The sequence below is a fragment of the Bufo gargarizans genome, chromosome 1 (assembly GCF_014858855.1).
Source record: "Bufo gargarizans isolate SCDJY-AF-19 chromosome 1, ASM1485885v1, whole genome shotgun sequence".
Taxonomy (NCBI): Eukaryota; Metazoa; Chordata; class Amphibia; order Anura; family Bufonidae; genus Bufo; species Bufo gargarizans.
This window is the reverse complement of record NC_058080.1, coordinates 275,819,355-275,839,586: the sequence shown is the minus strand read 5'-3', so window position 1 is coordinate 275,839,586 and position 20,232 is coordinate 275,819,355. Positions and strand designations below refer to the sequence as shown.

General features: G+C 41.4%; 1 protein-coding gene across 1 annotated transcript in view; it reads right to left on the bottom strand.

Annotated features, from left to right (window-relative positions):
* Nucleotides 1-1,417: 1,417 nt before the first annotated feature.
* The window catches only part of PPEF2 (protein phosphatase with EF-hand domain 2), a 97,020-nt gene continuing 78,205 nt past the window's right edge, over nt 1,418-20,232 (bottom strand). The window contains exons 15-19 of the mRNA XM_044277531.1: nt 14,920-15,062; nt 14,731-14,837; nt 14,469-14,632; nt 5,098-5,185; nt 1,418-2,792 (exon numbers count right to left, since the gene is read on the bottom strand). Coding sequence (XP_044133466.1) covers nt 2,590-2,792; nt 5,098-5,185; nt 14,469-14,632; nt 14,731-14,837; nt 14,920-15,062 — 705 coding nt within the window. The 3' untranslated portion in view covers nt 1,418-2,589. The remainder of the gene's footprint in view (nt 2,793-5,097; nt 5,186-14,468; nt 14,633-14,730; nt 14,838-14,919; nt 15,063-20,232) is intronic.

Sequence of the window (20,232 nt, the reverse complement as noted above, 5' to 3'; positions counted from 1 at the left end):
AAGCGCTGTTCAGCCACAGTACTAATGGTGAAGGAAATAGATGGATTTAGCAGAGATGTGTATGTGGCGGTTTAGAATCAATGCTGGTGAAAGAGACACAGATGAAGCAGAGCTGTATATGTTGCAGGTCAGCATCAATGCTGGTGAAAGAGAAACAAATGTAGCAGAGCTGAATATGCGGGTGTTCTGACACAGTGCTGTTTGAAGAGAGAAACAGATGTAGTAGAGCTGAATATGCGGCTGTTCTGACAGTGCTGGTTGAAGAGATAAACAGACAGATGTAGCAGAGCTGTATATGAAGCTTTTCAGACACTGGAGAAGACGCATGTAGCTGAGCTGTATATGCATCTATAAAGATACATAGTGTGAGGTTTATACACAACTGGAGCACAGCTGTAATGGAATCAAATCTGCATCAGTGCTGGTGGGTGGGGGTTGGTCAAGCTTTTGGGCTAATGTATAATATGGAATTATAGTTTTTGATGCACAGAATGTGTTTGTAAAAGATCAGACAGATATTTTATGTGTAAAACTGTGCACTGAGCTCACTTCACATGGCTCTCTGAGTGACCATTCCCCTCAGACACTGCAGACTGATGAGTCATACTATTCACATCAACGAGCACGCAGGACTCAGCTCTCAGTGTGATGTCATAAGGAGGCGTGGCCGCCTTCACTCTAGCTGCCTAAGCCCGCCCAGCCTTATCTGCAGAAAAGCAGGAAGTTACCAGCTAGCTGGCAGCAATTGAGAATGAAGTAGCAAGATGGGAATACCCCTTTAAACTTTTTCAGATGTGTTATAAAAAAATGACCTATTTAAATTTATTTTAATGTTACTATATAATAAAAATCCTAAAATCCTCCAGTTTTTGTACTGGCCATTAAGCCTAATATGTTGGGACTTGTAGAGGTAACTTTTCAATAGCCATCATATCATCGCAGGCAGAATTACAATGACAGATATCGCAGCTTGTCTATACAGAGGTAACGTCACCTATTGTGAATGGTGAAGCCTGTGTTTTCTTCTCCCTGCTGACCTCTGTACAGGTCACAGAAACATGCCTTGAAAAATTTACAATGGAAGTCAGTGGGTCGGTGCCTCTCTATTGTGTCTTTAGCTGCTGTCAAAGGACTGGAAGTCTTGACTTATTTTAGGCCTAATGGCCAGTATTTATGGCTATATATATATATATATATATATATATATATATATATATATATAGCCATATCTCTATCTCTATCAATTTTGTTTTTTGTTTTTTTACCTAGTGACATGGAAAATAAATGCGAAAATTCTAGAAAAAAAATCCCCAACATAAAAACGCATTTTAAACAATAGGTCAATATCTGATGACCCATTCACTTTAAATCCACAAAATATATGGTGGAGAATTTATCAAGCCTTGCACTCCAGAATTCTGTCTTAAAAAATGTAATAAAATAGGGCTTTGTGACATTCTGTGCTCATTTGCAGGAATATTTTCTTTATTTTTACACCACTCACTACAGCTTTGAAAAGGTGGAAAAATGGCTGTGGTTGTGGTTAGCCTGTCAAGTTGATTTAAGCCAGATTTATCAACTGAGATTTTTTTTTTTTAAGTCACAAAAGTTGTCACAATGTTATCCAGTGAAGGAGTGGCATAGAAAGTGGAGTAACATCTGAAGATTGAAATGTTAAAGACCCACCAAGTTTATCAAATGTTATTTGAATTTCGGGGTCTGTCAGTGTGGTTGAGGTGCCATGGTAATGCTGCTAGCACTCATTAGCACTCAAACTGCAACAATTTCTAGTAAAACCACATGCATTTTTTTTTTACCATGTTCTCACCCGCATGGCAAGAACTATGTCTCATTGGCACTGTGTGTATAGACTCGTATGGTGGCCTGTGGCTCCCTAGAGCTTAAAGCTGTGTCGAGGGCTCTCTCTAGCTCTAACAGAAGAGAGATTCCATTTGGGAGACCCTTCTGTATTAACACCTAGTTGGCAATCTTTATGAATGTCTAGGAGGAATAACACGTCTGAAGAGGGGACAGGTGCTCTTGAAGTTCTAATAGACATACCGTGCACTGAAACACTGTTTTGCACTCATTAACTATAGCGTATATTAATGTTACCCAATTCTATGAGCTGTACAGTTATAAACAGCAGGGGTGGATTGGCCATAGACCTTGCAGAGGAATTTCCCAGGGGCTCCTCATGGCCAGCCAGTGGCAGTTTTTGGGGATGTATTTTGTTCTGGCAGTATTGTGTGATGGACTGTGGTATTTGGCTCTGTTGGGGTGGTATAATGTGCCACAATATGGTATTGCTGGCCCTGCCTTCCATCTATTTGAACCCAACTACAAAACAGGGCTACTTTAAGTTTCCAGTCCGCCCTTGATAAACAGGTAGAAACACATGCATTTACGTATTTCTAAAATGGCATGATACTGTGAGGCTCTCTTCTCATATCCAAAGTTAAGAACCTAACACAAGAGGGATGCCTCATAAAATTGTCACAGTCTCAATAGTATAAATGAGTAGGGAATTATCTGTTGTACTTGTCACCGCTCAGCAGGTATTTGTCTGTCCAGTATGTCTGGTATCCATCAAAAATCGGATTCTCTGTCCTCAATATGTGGTCTGTCAGCCAAACGGAAAGCTTCCAGGAACTCATTGATGTCTATATTACCATCCTTATTGAAGTCCATGCTCTTAGCCAGGTTACAGATAGCTTCATCACTGACCTCTATATTGAGGTGAGAGCTTAGCAGCTTCCATGTGTGTTTGAATTCCTCAAATGAAATTAGTCCTAAAATAGAAATCATATTAAACTTCTAATGCAAATTTACCAAATATTAAAAAAGATTTTTGAGAATCCGCACTACATTTTAAGGAATTTCGCTGGTGGCCTCGTGGTTGAGTGTTTTTGCATCCTGTTCTTTTTAATGGGAGGCAGCGATGAAGATTGTGGAGTAGCGGTGTATACGCCAAAACTGCAAAACACTTCAGGTGAACGGTCCTTTAAAGAGGACCTTTCACCAGAATAAAACTTTTAAAGTAACTATACAGGCATGTAGAGCGGCGCCCAGGGACCCCCCTGCACTTACTGTTATACCTGGGCGCCGCTCCGTTCTCCCGTTATTCCCTCCGGTATCTTCACAGTTAGGCTCCACCCAGGGGAACCTGCCGTCGGCTCATTCTCCCATGCTGTAGCGCTGGCCAATCACAGCGCTCAGCTCATAGCCTGAGAGAGAAAAAAGCCTCTCAGGCTATGAGCTGAGCGCTGTGATTGGCCAGCACTGCAGCATGGGAGAAGGAGGCGCCGGCAGGTTTCCCCCGGGTGGAGCCTAACTGTGAAGATACCGGAGGCAATAACAGGAGAACGGAGCGGCGCCCAGGTATAACAGTAAGTGCAGGGGGGTCCCTGGGCGCCGCTCTACATGCCTGTATAGTTACTTTAGAAGTTTTATTCTGGTGAAAGGTCCTCTTTAAGGTTTAATTTTTTGGCCCAAAAGCACAAACCACAAATTTGACCATGTAAACAAACCGCTAGATCACATGTTATTGCCTTCAACTGAAAAAAGGTGGCCACACATTAGTTTAGTTTAGTTTTAGCTAGGTCTCCACATCAGTCCTCCTTTGGGTACATCTGAAATGCGGTGGATTTGAGAGCAGCAAGTATTTACAGTACCAGCAAAATGGATGAGATTTTATGAAATGTCATCTACTACTGCCAAAATAAATCTGTAGCATAAACTGATCTGTGGTGCGGATTTTAAAAAGTTATCTATCTGTTTGGTAGATGCCCAACTCCTGTTAACCCCATCAATCAGCTGTTTGAAGGGGCTGCAACACTGTTCATAATACATACAGTTTGGCAGACAGCGATCCAATTTTAAGGGAAGGGGGAACCCTTTTAGGCCATGTCATCGAAATGACAGCCATATTGAACTGAACCTCAGGTAGGTGTATTTTACATCACGCGCTTAGGCATCTTTCACACGAGCGTGACTGATTAGGTTCGGATGCGTTCAGGGTGTATTCAGTGAAACTTGCACCATTTTGCAAGCAGGTTGTCTGCGATTGCGTTCAGTTTTTTCCATGAGGTTCAATGCGTTTTGATGCGTTTTTCCCGGACGTGATAAAAAGCTGAAGGTTTACAAACAACTCTTAGCAACCATCAGTGAAAAACGCATTGCATCCGCACTTGCTTGTGGATGCAATGAGTGGTTTCAATGAAGCCCCATTCACTTCTATGGGGCCAGGGTTACGTGAAAAATGCAGAATATAGAACATTCTGGGTTTTTCACGCAACGCAGAACTGCTGCGTGAAAAGAACTCTTATGTACACAGACCCATTAAAATTAATTGGTCAGGATTCAGTGTGTGTGCTATGCGTTCATGTCACGCATCGCACCCGCGCGGAAAACTCGCTCGTGTGAAAGGGGCCTTAGGGAAGTTTACCAAAAACAATGATGTGCTTCATGTTAACATAACTTTATTTGTTCTCATGTTAAAACGGTAAATCAGAAATGTTGAAATCATCTTCATTTCCAGTGAATGAAGCACATACGTCATCACAGAAGATTTCAAGCAATCCAGTCAGAGCTTCCATGGCTTCTTGCCAAATTCCAAGAAACAGTTTCTGTTGCCAATAAACCAAAAGCTGGATGGCCAGAAACCGCTGCTGAGGCCTCATTCAGCAAGAACCCACAGCATAGCACTAGTTGTATGTCCTAGGAATGTGGGTTTAAGTGTGCCTCAATTCAGCAAATTTTGTCTACCCATAAATAGCACCCTTACAAAATTCAGAAGGTGTAATACCTGACCAAGGACGACTCTGACTGTCAAATGGTATTTGTTGAATGGGTGACAGCAACTTCAGATAAACCCTTGTTTACCTCATCAGGCACTCGTCGGTGATGGGGCAAATTTCTTTGTGACTGGTGAGGTCAACAAACAGAATCACTGATACACATTTACATTATACTGAGCTGGACTGAAAAGGGGCATCATGACACCCAGGTTTATTCTGATTTTCCGTTGAGCTATTACACAAATAGAAATATGAACACAATGCATAATGGTCAATGACAATTATAAGTCATACTCACCTGAGCTATCACTATCAATAATTCGAAATATTGTTTCCAAGTCTGATCTATTTCTATAGAGAGCTTCCAGAAGACTTGAATGTAAATTCTGCCAATGATAAAAAAAATGATATTTGAAACCAAACGCATTCCAGGAAAGGCTGACAAATGTATTAGGATATACTTACAGGTACATAAAAACTCATTGGTCAATGCTACTTTGAAGGGAAAAAGAACAAAATGGAGAATCAATGCAGCATACCTACAGCAAGTGGTGAAGTCTATCCTCAGGTGCAGTTTTATAGTTCACATATACAATTAAAGGGGTTGTCTCACTTCAGCAAGTGGCATTTATCATGCAGAGAAAGTTAATACAAGGCACTTACAAATGTATTGTTATTATCCATATTGCTTCCTTTGCTGGCTGGGTTCATTTTTCCATCACACTGCTCGTTTCCATGGTTACAGACCACCCTGTAATCCATCAGTGGTGGCTGTGCATGCACACTATAAGAAAAAGCACCAGCCTCTCTGATGGCCGGGACCATGGGAGCTCACATAGGCTAGTGTTTTTTCCTATATTGTGCAAGCACGACCACCACTGATGGATTGCAGGGTGGTCTGTAACCATGGAAACAAGCAGTGTGATTGAAAAATGAATCCAGCCAGCAAAGGAAGCGATATGGACAACCATAATACAATAGCAAGTGTCTTGTATTAACTTTCTCGAAATGAAAAATACCACTTACTGAAGTGAGACAACCCCTTTAACAGAACGTTGGCTCTAGATTTCAATATTGAGAAGTGGTTTCTTTCCATCAGACACTGTACAATATTCTGATAGGTGCTAGGTTGTGAATTGTGAATGTTCCATGGAATGTCTGACCACCTCAATCTACAATACGATGGAGAAGTTTTAAAGCACCTGGATTTTTAGGATATGAAAAATCTGACGTATATTTGCTTTGGAATCCACATCACAAATTTGAGGTTGACCATTGGATTTCTGCTGTGAATTTACATCTATACATCCATTAAATAGGGGTACTTCGTGTGTGGCTAACCCGCCAATGTTTTCATGCAGAATCTGCATCAAGAAGTGATATGTCACTTCCTGATGCTGACCTCAAATCCAGGTCATATGAAAAGCAATGCATATTCCCATTGCATATGTCCCACTGGCACATATACAGAGTCGGACTGGGGTTCCCTGGGCCCACCAGAGGACACTATTCTCATTGCACAACCACTATATCATCAATAAAGTATAACGGGTTTTGAATCAAATAAATAGACCCTAGTGCAGGGATCAGCAACCTTTGGCACTCCATCTGCTGTGAAACTACAACTCCCAGCATGCACACCTATTTGCCTGTTCTTGTAACTCACATAGATGTGAAAGGAGGATTCTGGAAGTTGTCGTTTCAGAACAGCTGGAGTGCCGGAGGTCGCTGATTCCTGCCCTAGTGGCAAGTGGTTAGTTCCAAAGGCAACTCCAAATGGATTTGTTTCTCCTGGACATTTGGGGCCCACTATGGCTTCAGAGACTGGGCCCACCGAAGGATCCTTTGGTATTTTGGATGTAGATTTGACACTAATTTCTGAAATCAGTGTGGAATGTCTGTGTGACCATACAGTGCATTTGGAAAGTCTTTCACTTTCACTTTTTTCATGTTTTGTTTGTGTTAAAGTTAAAATCAATCTGTACTTAATACCACATAATAACAAAGTGAAAACAGAATGTTTGAAATTTTTGCTAATTTATTGAAAACTTTTGACATAATTATTCAGACCCATTACTCAGTACAGTGGTCCCTCAAGTTACAATATTAATTGGTTGCAGGACGACCATTGTATGTTGAAACCGTTGTAAGTTGAGTAATTGGTTCCAAAGCCCTAAAATGTCATCCAAGATAAGAGGAAATTTACATTTAAGAAAAATAAGCAGATAACTAATAGAGATAAAACAAGTCCTTACATATAACCGCCAGGAATAGCTGCTAACTAGTAACAAATACAACTATTTTAACGGAGAAGTGGCCCTGAATGGTTGGGTCTGACTCTGAGACATTGTATGTTGAGTCTGGTTTCAACTTACAATATGGTCAGAAATGACCATTGTATGTTGAAAATATTGTATCCTGAGGCCATTGTATCTTGAGGGATCACTGTACTTGGTTGAAAGACCTTTGACAGCAATTACAGTCTCCAGTCTTCTTGGATATGATGCCACAACGTTTGCACACTTAAATTTGGGGATTTTCTGACATTCTTTCCTGCAGATCTTCTCAAGCTCTGTCAGATCAGATGGGGAGCAGTGGTGGACTATTTTCAAGTCTCGTCAGAGCTCTGGCTGGGGCGCTCAAAGACATTCATAGAATTGTCCCTAAGCCACTCATGTGTTGTCTGTGTGCTTAGGATCATTGTCTTGTTTTGTTGGAAAGTAAACCTTCGGCCCAGTCTGAGATCTAGAGCACTCTCGATCAGGTTTTTATTAAGAATATTTCTGTACTTTGTTTCACTCAGCTTTCCCTCAACCCTGACCAGTCTCTATGTATCACACACAGGAAAACACATCCATAGCATGATACTACCACTACCATGAGTCACTGTAGGATAATATTGGGCAAGTGCCTGGTTGCCAAAACAGTTCAGAATTTTGATGTTCTTAGTCTGAGAATTCTTTAAGTGCTTTTTTACTCCAGGTGGGAGGTGGGCATTCATGTGTCTTTTACTAAGGAGAGGCTTCTTTCTGGCCCCTCTGTCATAAAGCCCAGATTGGGTGCATGCTACAGTGATGGTTAACCTTCTGGAAATTTCTCCCATCTGCACACAGGAACTTTGTAGCTAAGACAGAGTGACGATTGGGTTCTTGGTCATCTCTCTTACCAAGGCCCTTTTCCCCAGATTACTTAGTTCGTTGTGGCGTGCAGCTCTAGAAAGAGTTCTGGTTGTTCCAAACTTCTTCCATTTAAGGGGCTATTCACATCTCGTTTTTGCTGTACATCAAGTGGATATGTTTAGACATACAGTAAAAAAAATTACACAATTTTATGCAATTTTGTGGTTAACTATCCTTTTTTTTAACTGGTGGAAACATTGTGTTACGCTTCCATCTATAGGCCGTTCACTGCAATGTAAAAAATAAGTATACGTTTTTATACCTATTTTTGCAGGACAGAAAAGCGTGCTATGCTACTGTATTCTATCCTGCAAAGAAAAGTACAGAAATGTAAACAGTGACTGAGTCAAAAGTATGCACTTTTGAATAAATTTTTCCCACTTATAGTTTATGTGTATGTCAAGCCACACATTTCTATACTTTTTGTTTACAAACCTATCCTAAGAAATATGGAGGCCACTGTGCTCTTGTGAACTTTCAGTGCAGCATACATTTTGTGTACCCTTCTCCAAATCAGTGCTTCCACACAATGCTGTATCTGAGCTCTATAGGCTATCCTCCTCATGGCTTAGTTTTTGCCTTGATATGCATTGTCATTTGTGAGACCTCATATAGACAGGGGGTATATTTCCAAATCATGTCCAATCAACTGAATTTACCACAGGTTGACTCAAATCAAGGTGAGAAACATCCCAAAGATGATCATGAGAAATGGGAGGCTATGACAAGTATCATAGCAAAAGGTCTGAATACTTATCAATGGAAAATGTAAAAAAATAATATTTTAAATAAATGTGAAGAAACAAAAACGGAAATACTGTTTTCACTTTCTCATTATGAGGTATTGGGTGCAGATTGATGGGGGAAAACTTGATTTTGATTTATTTTAGCACAACACCACACTCGACTTTCCGAATGCATTGTGACTGCAGATCTCATCGTAAAACTGCAGCAAAATTAGCATGTGTTACCGTATATGTAGTACTAGATATAAACTGTAAGAACGCGAGCCTAACTCCAGAAATAGAGATTAAATTTATATATTTAATATTTTTTTTAGTAATTGTAAAAAACGTATGGTACAAAATAAATGTGTAATTACAAAAAATAAATAAAAAAATCCATACATACATACATACATATATATATATATATATATATATATATACAGTACAGACCAAAAGTTTGGACACACCTTCTCAAAGAGTTTTCTTTATTTTCATGACTTTGAAGGCATCAAAACTATGAATTAACACATGTGGAATTATATACATAACAAAAAAGTGTGAAACAACTGAAAATATGTCATATTCTAGGTTCTTCAAAGTAGCCAACTTTTGCTTTGATTATTGCTTTGCACACTCTTGGCATTCTCTTGATGAGCTTCAAGAGGTAGTCACCTGAAATGGTCTTCCAACAGTCTTGAAGGAGTTCCCAAAGATCCTTTTGCCTTCACTCTGCAGTCCAGCTCACCCCAAACCATCTCAATTGGGTTCAGGTCCGGTGACTGTGGAGGCCAGGTCATCTGGCGCAGCTCCCAATCACTTTCCTTCATGGTCCAATAGCCCTTACTTTCAAAGTTTTCCCAATTTTTCGGACTGACTGACCGACCTTAATTTCTTAAAGTAATGATGGCCACTCGCTTTCTTTACTTAGCTGCTTTTTTCTTGCCATAATACAAATTCTAACAGTCTATTCAGTAGGACTATCGGCTGTGTATCCACCTGACTTCTCCTCAACGCAATTGATGGTCCCAATCCCATTTATAAGGCAAGAAATCCCACTTATTAAACCTGACAGGGCACACCTGTGAAGTGAAAACCATTTCAGGTGACTACCTCTTGAAGCTGATCAAGAGAATGCCAAGAGTGTGCAAAGCAGTAATCAAAGCAAAAGGTGGCTACTTTGAAGAACCTAGAATATGAAATATTTTCAGTTGTTTCACACTTTTTTGTTATGTATATAATTCCACATGTGTTAATTCATAGTTTTGATGCCTTCAGTGTGAATCTACAATTTTCATAGTCATGAAAATAAAGAAAACTCTTTGAATGAGAAGGTGTGTCCAAACTTTTGGTCTGTACTGTATATGAAATCATACCTCTGATAGTTATGAATGCATAATATGTGGGAAACTGATTACTGATGTTTTTAGCCATAATTTATTTATATATATATATATATATATATTATATATTCTAAATATATAATAATATATGTAAATATATTATGGCTAAAAACTTATATACACTGCCTGTCCCCAAAAAAAGTCGCCACCTGGATTTAACTAAGCAAATCGTTATGAGCCTCCTATTGGATAATTACTGCATGGGCGATTATCTTTCAGCTGGCAATAAGTTATTTAACCCCAACTGGTGCTATGAGTTGCTTCTCATTTCTTAAACAACCATGTTGAAAGACACATCTCGTGGTCGTGGAAAAGATGTTAGTCTGTTTGAGAAGGGTCAAATCATTGGCATGCATCAAGCAGAGAAAACATCTAAGGAGATTGCAGAAACTACTAAAATTGGGTTAAGAACTATCCAACGCATTATTAAAAACTGGAAGGATAGTGGGGACCCATCGTATTCGAGGAAGAAATTTGGCGGGATAAAAATCCTGAATGATCATGATCTGCGATCACTTAAATGTTTAGTGAAATCAAATTAAAGAAAAACAGTAGAACTCAGGAATATGTTTAATAGTGAAAGTAAGAGCATTTCCACATGCACAATGTGAAGGGAACTCAAGGGATTGGGACTGAACAGCTGTGTAGCCGTAAGAAAACCACTAATCAGTGAGGCGAACCAGGAAAAAAGGCTTCAATTTGCTAGGGAGCATAATGATTGGACTCTGGAGCAATGGAAGAAGGTCATGTGGTCTGATGAGTCCAGATTTACCCTGTTCCAGAGTGATGGGCGCATCAGGGTAAGAAGAGAGGCAGATGAAGTGATGCACCCATCATGCCTAGTGCCTACTGTACAAGCCTGTGGGGGCAGTGCTATGATCTGGGGTTGCTGCAGTTGGTCAGGTCTAGGTTCAGCAACAGTATGTGCTCCAAGAATGAGGTCAGCTGACTACCTGAACATACTGAATGACCAGGTTATTCCATCAATGGATTTTTTCTTCCTTGATGGCACGGGCATATTCCAAGATGACAATGCCAGGATTCATCGGGCTCAAATTGTGAAAGAGTGGTTCAGGGAGTATGAGACATCATTTTCATACATGGATTGGTCACCACAGAGTCCAGAACTTAATCCCATTGAGAATATTCGGGATGTGCTGGAGAGGGCTTTGCGCAGCAGTCATACTCTACCATCATCAATGCAAGATCTTGGTGAAAAATTAATGCAAAACTGTATGGAAATAAATCTTGTCACATTGCAGAAGCTTATCGAAACAATGCCACAGCGAATGTGTGACGTTATCAAAGCTAAAGGCTTTTTTTTTGTGGCAACTTTTGTTTTGGACAGGCAGTATAAATGTTTCTGCCGGGATTCGAACTCCCAACCTTGTACATTAGAGGCAAGGATAGAGCTACATGTTAACCTGCACAAAAATATAAAATAAGTCTTCTGCTGAATAGGAATACTCACTACATCTGGAACTACTATGAGGTTTTTCTGACACAGTTTAGCATTTAGCTTTATAGCTGAGTGGATAAGGTCCTTGCCTCTAATGTACAACACTGGGAGTTCAAATACTGGCAGAAACCTTTTAGAAATTAGATTTAAATACATTGGGGTGTCCCCAAGCACTGACTCCATATATGGATATTGCTATATATGGAGTCAGAGCAGGGACTCCTAAGCCGAACTAGAGTTCCGACACCCTCCCCTCTTCAGAACAGGGGATGCCTGGGGTTCTCCCATTGACTTCCATTGTGCTCGGGTGCTCAGTAGAACACCCAGGCATTGCAAAGTGTTCTACTCGAGCATACAAGCACTTTGGTGCTCGATCAACACTCATTTTTATGGAATTATTTGCAAAGTTACTCAAGGTTTTATGTACATTGTACAGCTCTGTACAAAAATCAGCCGTAACATTAAAACCACCTTCCTAATAACATGTAGGTTCCCTTTGTGCTGCCAAAACAACTATGTTCCAATGAATCATGGACTCCATAAGACTTCTGAAGTTGTCCTGTGTTATATGGCACTAAGACCTTAGCAGCAGATATTTTAAGTCCTGTAAGCTTGGGAGGAGCGGAGCCGAGGACAGGAGTGATAGTTTCTCTGGCTGCAGTAGTTAAAAATAAATCATACAGGGAGTACTCTCACTGACGCTCCGTAGAGCCGTAAAGGGCATACCCTGATTTTGGGGCTCCTACCTGATGGCAGTTAGGTTGCGCTTGGTGTTATGCGTTTGGGACAGGTGCAAAGCAGGAGATGGAGGTGCTGTGGCTGGCGAATGGTGCTAGAGCCAGTAACCAGCTTCAGCTAACTGTAGGCTCACACTAAACTAGGGGTGCACCTAGATCCAACTCATAGCCTCTTACAAGAGCAAAGTCAGGATTGTTAACCCTGACTAATCCATACACAACTCTACAGGTAATAAAATACAGTAGAACATTAAATGACATTTAAATAACAAGAAAGAATTTTGTAAGTGCTCTATCCTGGAGTACTGCAGTTGTGAGATGACTTCTCGATGGATTGGACTTGTTTTTTCAGCACATCCCATAGATGCTTGATTAGCTTGACAACTGAAGGATTTGGGGGCTAAGTCAATAACTTCAACTCTTTGTCATGTTCCTCAACCATTCCTGAAAAATGTCTTCAGTGTGTCTGATGACATTATTCTGCTAAAAGAAGCCACTGCCATTCGGCAATACTGTTGCTATTAGGAGATAGAGTTTGAGTGCCACAAGGTAGGTAGTACCTGTACATGTAAAAGTAATATTCACAGGAATGTCACAACCCAGAGCATCACACTGCCTCCATGGGCTTATCGTCTTTCCACAGTGCATCCTGCTGTCATTTCCTACCCAGGTAAGCAACACACGCACATAATGTGAAAGAAAACATGATTGATCACACAATGCCACATTCTTCCTCTGCTCCATGGTCCAGTCCTGATGCTCGTATGCACATTGTAGGTGTTTTCAACAGTGGACAGGTGTCTGCATGGGCACGCTGACTGGTCTCTGACTCTACAGCCCCATACGCAAGAAGCCATGATTTTTCAGCAATTTATGCTTTTCATATCGACCCTGTGCAGCACTTTAAATTTGTGCTACTTCGGGACTTATGGGAAAAAGAAATTTTGGTGAGTAAATTTGACTAATCTGTCTCTGGTGCCCATGACTCCTTTGTCTCTGGTTCTCGGACTGTGGACCCAGAGTGGTATTACCATTCCTACACCCTGCTAACCACAATGTCATCTGTGTATATATTCCAGGCCCTTTGTCACTGTGCATTTATAATATTGCTCTGAAACATTTATGTTCATGTAATGTCCAGCAGATGGTGGTGTGTATCTGGCAGCGAGAGAGAGAGAGAGAGAGATCCTTAGATAGAATGGAACTTACATTCCATTCTCCCCCTTTTGGGCAGAAGCAGGCCAGTCCTGTTTTCTACCAAAGGGATGGGTTGCAGTTCTAGTTTATTCCAGTCTAGTGTAGACAGTGGAGCTGAAAAGACGTGCCAAGATGTAGCAGCGAGAGGAGTCTGCAGCAGGAGTCTCTCCAGAGGGAAGCAGCTCATAGAGCGCCATGACTCCTTACAGATTTACAGGCAGAATATTGCAATGTGGTCAACAGCCAAAGGCTGTTCCAGAGATACCAGAACAGCCCTAAAGTCCAGATACCAGACTAAAGTCACGTTTAGCACAGCAGAGAGAGAAAGCAGAGTACTCAAGTTTGCCTGCCAGTTTATGACACACACACAGAGACTGTTAGGGCCGCACCACACCAGGGACACAATCGGCCGTGGGGGGCGGCATGTTACAACTGTCCTTGCTTGGACCACTTCCTGTAGGTACAAACCAATGCATACTGAAAACCCCCACATGAACTGCCATTTTGGAGAAGCTCTGACCCAGTCATATAGCCATAACAATTTGGCCCTTGCCAAAGTCTAATTTTTCCTGCATTCAACACATCAACCTTCGAATAGGCTTCAACGTGTACAGACCTGTAAAAGTAATATGCTGCCCTTACATAGGACAGTATATTAAGCTGATAGATCTGCTTTAATGTTATGGCTGAATGGTGCATATCAGCTCTGAAATAGTGTTCATAAGTGTTGTGTCATTTTAGAACAGGACAACGGTGACAAAGAAGAGGCACCTATGATTGAGTTTATAATATGTCATCCTCCAGCCTGCTCCATGTGCTTTGTACTATACATTTATATTGATTTTACACTCTACCATTGTTTTACAGTCAGACCATCAGTATTGAAAGATGTTACATTGTTTTGGTCATAAAAGATGTATTACACAGCACAGTATCTATCCAATAGAAGTGGATTAAAACAGGTTTTACCTCTTTGATTGGTTGGCACACAGCAAGCTCATCAAACCACTCTCTGTATCTCAACAGTCCATCTGTAGCATTTCGGACAAGTTGTGGCCTGAGCATTCTCCAAGGTAGGCCTAGATTCAGGACAGACTCCAGTGCAGTTGCCCAGTCATTTAGTGTGATATTTCCTGCATAGGTATGCCAAATGTTTTAATATACTATGGGCTAAACTTCTGCATTTCAGGTGCAAATTTTTACTGTGCAGGTCAAGTAGTATTTGACTCACCAGACTTATTTGTGTCATATCTTTTGAATTCATAGATGAGATCTGACTTATGAGCAAACAGCTTTTCCCTTAAGGCCCTCAGTGCAGATGCTTCCACTGTACTCACTCTGAAACACAAAGTAACACGTACTAAGCAACCTGGACCATATGGTGCCAATGATGAACCTCTACTTGTTCACAGAACAGTACCTTTGCCTCAAGGTTAGGGTGTTTGTAGTTTTGTTAGCTTGGTACTGCACAAAATGAGGAACCAGATCGGGACCCAGCTTTACATATGCCCCTTTATTACTTCCCACTTCATAATAATTTGAAGCTGAAAATATTGTCAGCACCTATAAACACAAAAAAAATAGACAGTTTTATTACATATTTATCACATCATTTTTTAATCTTTCCAAAAAAACGTATTTTTCAGTTTATAGTGCATCAGTAGTATGTAAGAGTAGGTGGTTTATGGAAGGGTATAAACCTGGTAGACTAATGGCTCAAGTGGTAAATTGTGAAACTAGTAGTTATATAGCTGTGATCAGGAAAGCAGATGGTTCAAGGCTGAACAGACAGGAATAAATTCCACTTTAGGAGTTTTTTTTTTAGAAGATTTACATATCTGAGCTTACGGGAGAGACAGAAGATGTAGAAGAATATCTGGAAGCTACAGGTGTAATATGACTATCAGAAGAAACAAAAGTGGCCTTGGAGGCTCCACTGTCGCTAGATTAAATAAAAGTAGCCATAAGCATCATGAGGAAAAATAAATCTCTGGGACCCGATGGTATATCTGTTAAAGTATTTCAAGAATGTCAAGAACAACTGCACAGGAATTGTTATACACTTTTGTAAGGGTGTGGAAAAAGGATTCCTTGCCGGAATCGATGCATGGTGCAGACATTATTTTAATTCATAAACAGAGTAAAGACGAGTCAGACCATGACTCCTATAGACCAATATCATTACTAAATGTATTTGTGAAAATTGTAACAAAAGGTCTAGCATTAGTACTGGCAAGAGTGATTAATGAAATTGTAGAAGAAGATCAATGCAGCTTCATATCTCGAAAGACTACCACATATACTGGTTAATATACATAGATTTTTCGCATTGATGGGGGTGGAACCTGATAATGGGGGGAGAAAGGTAATTCTCTCCTTGGATGCAACAAAAGCTTTTGAATGAGTAGAATGGCAATTTTTATGGGAAGTAATAAACTATATGGGTTTTAGCCCTATATTAATTGGATAAGATTTATTTATAATGTCCTAGTTCGAAACTGCCTAGGAGCCATGCAGCATTCCTGACGAGTACTGGACTGTTCATGGTTACTTGCAAGTTGCTGAACTTCTCTGTGTGTGCCTGATTGAAAGTAAAGTTAGTTTTGCTAAATTGACTGTGTGACATTTTTCTGATGGGGATAGCATCTTTAGCATCTACATGTTCCTGATGGGGACAGCATACTACATCACCCTGCCAATAGTTGATCCCTTTAATGTTACTATAGTACAGAAGTTAGGTAATATCTATTTTCTCTTTGTAGAAGCCAATTCAGCACTCTATGCTAGACAGGCCAGAACTGAATTAACCAGTTGCCGCCGCGCTAACGCCGAAAGGCGTCATTGCGGCGGCTCTCCCAGGCTACGCTAACGGCAATAGGCGTCATCTCGCGAGAGCCGAGATTTCCTGTGAACGCGCGCACACAGGCGCGTGCGCTCACAGGAACGGAAGGTAAGCGAGTGGATCTCCAGCCTGCCAGCGGCGATCGTTCGCTGGCAGGCTGGAGATGTGATTTTTTTAACCCCTAACAGGTATATTAGACGCTGTTTTGATAACAGCGTCTAATATACCTGCTACCTGGTCCTCTGGTGGTCCCTTTTGTTTGGATCGACCACCAGAGGACACAGGCAGCTCAGTAAAGTAGCACCAAACACCACTACACTACACTACCCCCCCCTTGTCACTTATTAACCCTTTATGAACCACTGATCAGCCCATATAGACTCCCTGATCACCCCCCTGTCATTGATCACCCCCCTGTCATTGATCACCCCCCTGTAAGGCTCCATTCAGAGGTCCGTATGATTTTTACGGATCCATGGATACATGGATCGGATCCGCAAAACGCATACGGACGTCTGAATAGAGCCTTACAGGGGGATGATCAATGACAACGGGGTGATCACGCATATAGACTTCCTGATCACTTCCCTGTCATTGATCACCCCCCTGTCATTGATCACCCCCCTGTAAGGCTCCATTCAGACGTCCGTATGATTTTTACGGATCCACTGATACATGGATCGGATCCGCAAAACACATGCGGACGTCTGAATGGAGCCTTACAGGGGGGTGATCAATGACAGAGGAGTGATCACCCATATAGACTCCCTGATCACCTCCGTCATTGATCACCCCCCTGTAAGGCTCCATTCAGACGTCCGTATGATTTTTACGGATCCACGGATACATGGATCGGATCCGCAAAACACATACGGACGTCTGAATGGAGCCTTACAGGTGGGTGATCAGTGACGGGGGTGATCACCCCATATACACTCCCTGATCACCCCCTGTCATTGATCACCCCCCTGTAAGGCTCCATTCAGACGCCCGTATGTGTTTTACGGATCCACGCATCCATGGATCGGATCCGCAAAACGCATACGGACGTCTGAATGGAGCCTTACAGGGGGGTGATCAATGACAGGGGGGTGATCACCCCATATACACTCCCTGATCACCCCCCTGTCATTGATCACCCCCATGTAAGGCTCCATTCAGACGTCCGTATGTGTTTTGCGGTTCCGATCTATGTATCCGTGGATCCGTAAAAAACATATGGACGTCTGAATGGAGCCTTTCAGAGGGGTGATCAATGACAGAGGGGTGATCAGTGACAGGGGGGTGATCACCTCAATGACAGAGGGGTGATCAGTGACAGGGTTGTGATCACCCCATATACACTCCCTGATCACCCCCCTGTCATTGATCGCCCCCCTGTAAGGCTCCATTCAGAATTTTTTTTGGCCCAAGTTAGCGGAAATATTATTGTTATTTTTTTTCTTACAAAGTCTCATATTCCACTAACTTGTGTCAAAAAATAAAATCTCACATGAACTCACCATACCCCTCACGGAATCCAAATGCGTAACATTTTTTAGACATTTATATTCCAGACTTCTTCTCACTCTTTAGGGTATAAATAACCCACAAGTGACACACATCTGGTATCGCCGTACTCAGGAGAAGTTGGGGAATGTGTTTTGGGGTGTCATTTTACATATACCCATGCTGGGTGAGAGAAATATCTCTGCAAAAGACAACTTTTTCCATTTTTTTATACAAAGTTGGCATTTGACCAAGATATTTATCTCACCCAGCATGGGTATATGTAAAATGACACCCCAAAACACATTGCCCAACTTCTCCTGAGTACGGCGATACCAGATGTGTGACACTTTTTTGCAGCCTAGATGCGCAAAGGGGCCCAAATTCCTTTTAGGGGGGCATTTTTAGACATTTGGATCCCAGACTTCTTCTCACGGTTTCGGGCCCCTAAAATGCCAGGGCAGTATAAATACCCCACATGTGACCCCATTTCGGAAAGAAGACACCCCAAGGTATTCCGTGAGGGGCATATTGAGTCCATGAAAGATTGACATTTTTGTCCCAAGTTAGCGGAAAGGGAGACTTTGTGAGAAAAAAATAAAAAATAAAAATTCCGCTAACTTGTGCCCAAAAAAAAAATTTCTATGAACTCGCCATGCCCCTCATTGAATACCTTGGGGTGTCTTCTTTCCAAAATGGGGTCACATGTGGGGTATTTATACTGCCCTGGCATTTTAGGGGCCCGAAACCGTGAGAAGAAGTCTGGGATCCAAATGTCTAAAAATGCCCCCCTAAAAGGAATTTGGGCCCCTTTGCGCATCTAGGCTGCAAAAAAGTGTCACACATCTGGTATCGCCGTACTCAGGAGAAGTTGGGCAATGTGTTTTGGGGTGTCATTTTACATATACCCATGCTGGGTGAGATAAATATCTTGGTCAAATGCCAACTTTGTATAAAAAAAATGGAAAAAGTTGTCTTTTGCAGAGATATTTCTCTCACCCAGCATGGGTATATGTAAAATGACACCCCAAAACACATTCCCCAACTTCTCCTGAGTACGGCGATACCAGATGTGTGTCACTTTTTTGCCGCCTAGGTGGGCAAAGGGGCACACATTCCAAAGAGCACCTTTCGAATTTCACAGGTCATTTTTTACACATTTTGATTTCAAACTACTAACCACACATTAGGGCCCCTAGAATGCCAGGGCAGTATAACTACCCCACAAGTGACCCCATTTTGGAAAGAAGACACCCCAAGGTATTCCGTGAGGGGCATGGCGAGTTCCTAGAATTTTTTATTGTTTGTCACAAGTTAGCGGAAAATGATGATTTTATTTTATTTATTTTTTTCTTACAAAGTCTCATATTCCACTAACTTGTGACAAAAAATTCCAGGAACTCGCCATGCCCCTCACGGAATACCTTGGGGTGTCTTCTTTCCAAAATGGGGTCACTTGTGGGGTAGTTATACTGCCCTGGCAATTTAGGGGCCCTAATGTGTGCGAAGTAGTTTGAAATCAAAATCTGTAAAAAATGGCCGGTGAAATCCTAAAGGTGCTCTTTGGAATGTGGGCCCCTTTGCCCACCTAGGCTGCAAAAAAGTGTCACACATCTGGTATCGCCGTACTCAGGAGAAGTTGGGCAATGTGTTTTGGGGTGTCATTTTACATATACCCATGCTGGGTGAGATAAATATCTTGGTCAAATGCCAACTTTGTATAAAAAAATGGGAAAAGTTGTCTTTTGCCAAGATATTTCTCTCACCCAGCATGGGTATATGTAAAATGACACCCCAAAACACATTCCCCAACTTCTCCTGAGTACGGCGATACCAGATGTGTGTCACTTTTTTGCCGCCTAGGTTCGCAAAGGGGCACACATTCCAAAGAGCACCTTTCGGATTTCACAGGCCATTTTTTACACTTTTTGATTTCAAACTACTAACCACACATTAGGGGCCCTAGAATGCCAGGGCAGTATAACTTACCCACAAGTGACCCCATTTTGGAAAGAAGACACCCCTAGGTATTTCGTGATGGGCATAGTGAGTTCATGGAAGTTTTTATTTTTTGTCACAAGTTAGTGGAATATGAGACTTTGTAAGAAAAAAAAAAAATCATAATTTTCCGCTAACTTGTGACAAAAAATAAAAAGTTCTATGAACTCACTATGCCCATCAGCGAATACCTTAGGGTGTCTACTTTCCGAAATGGGGTCATTTGTGGGGGGTTTCTACTGTCTGGGCATTGTAGAACCACAGGAAACATGACAGGTGCTCAGAAAGTCAGAGCTGCTTCAAAAAGCGGAAATTCACATTTTTGTACCATAGTTTGTAAACGCTATAACTTTTACCCAAACCATTTTTTTTTTTACCCAAACATTTTTTTTATCAAAGACATGT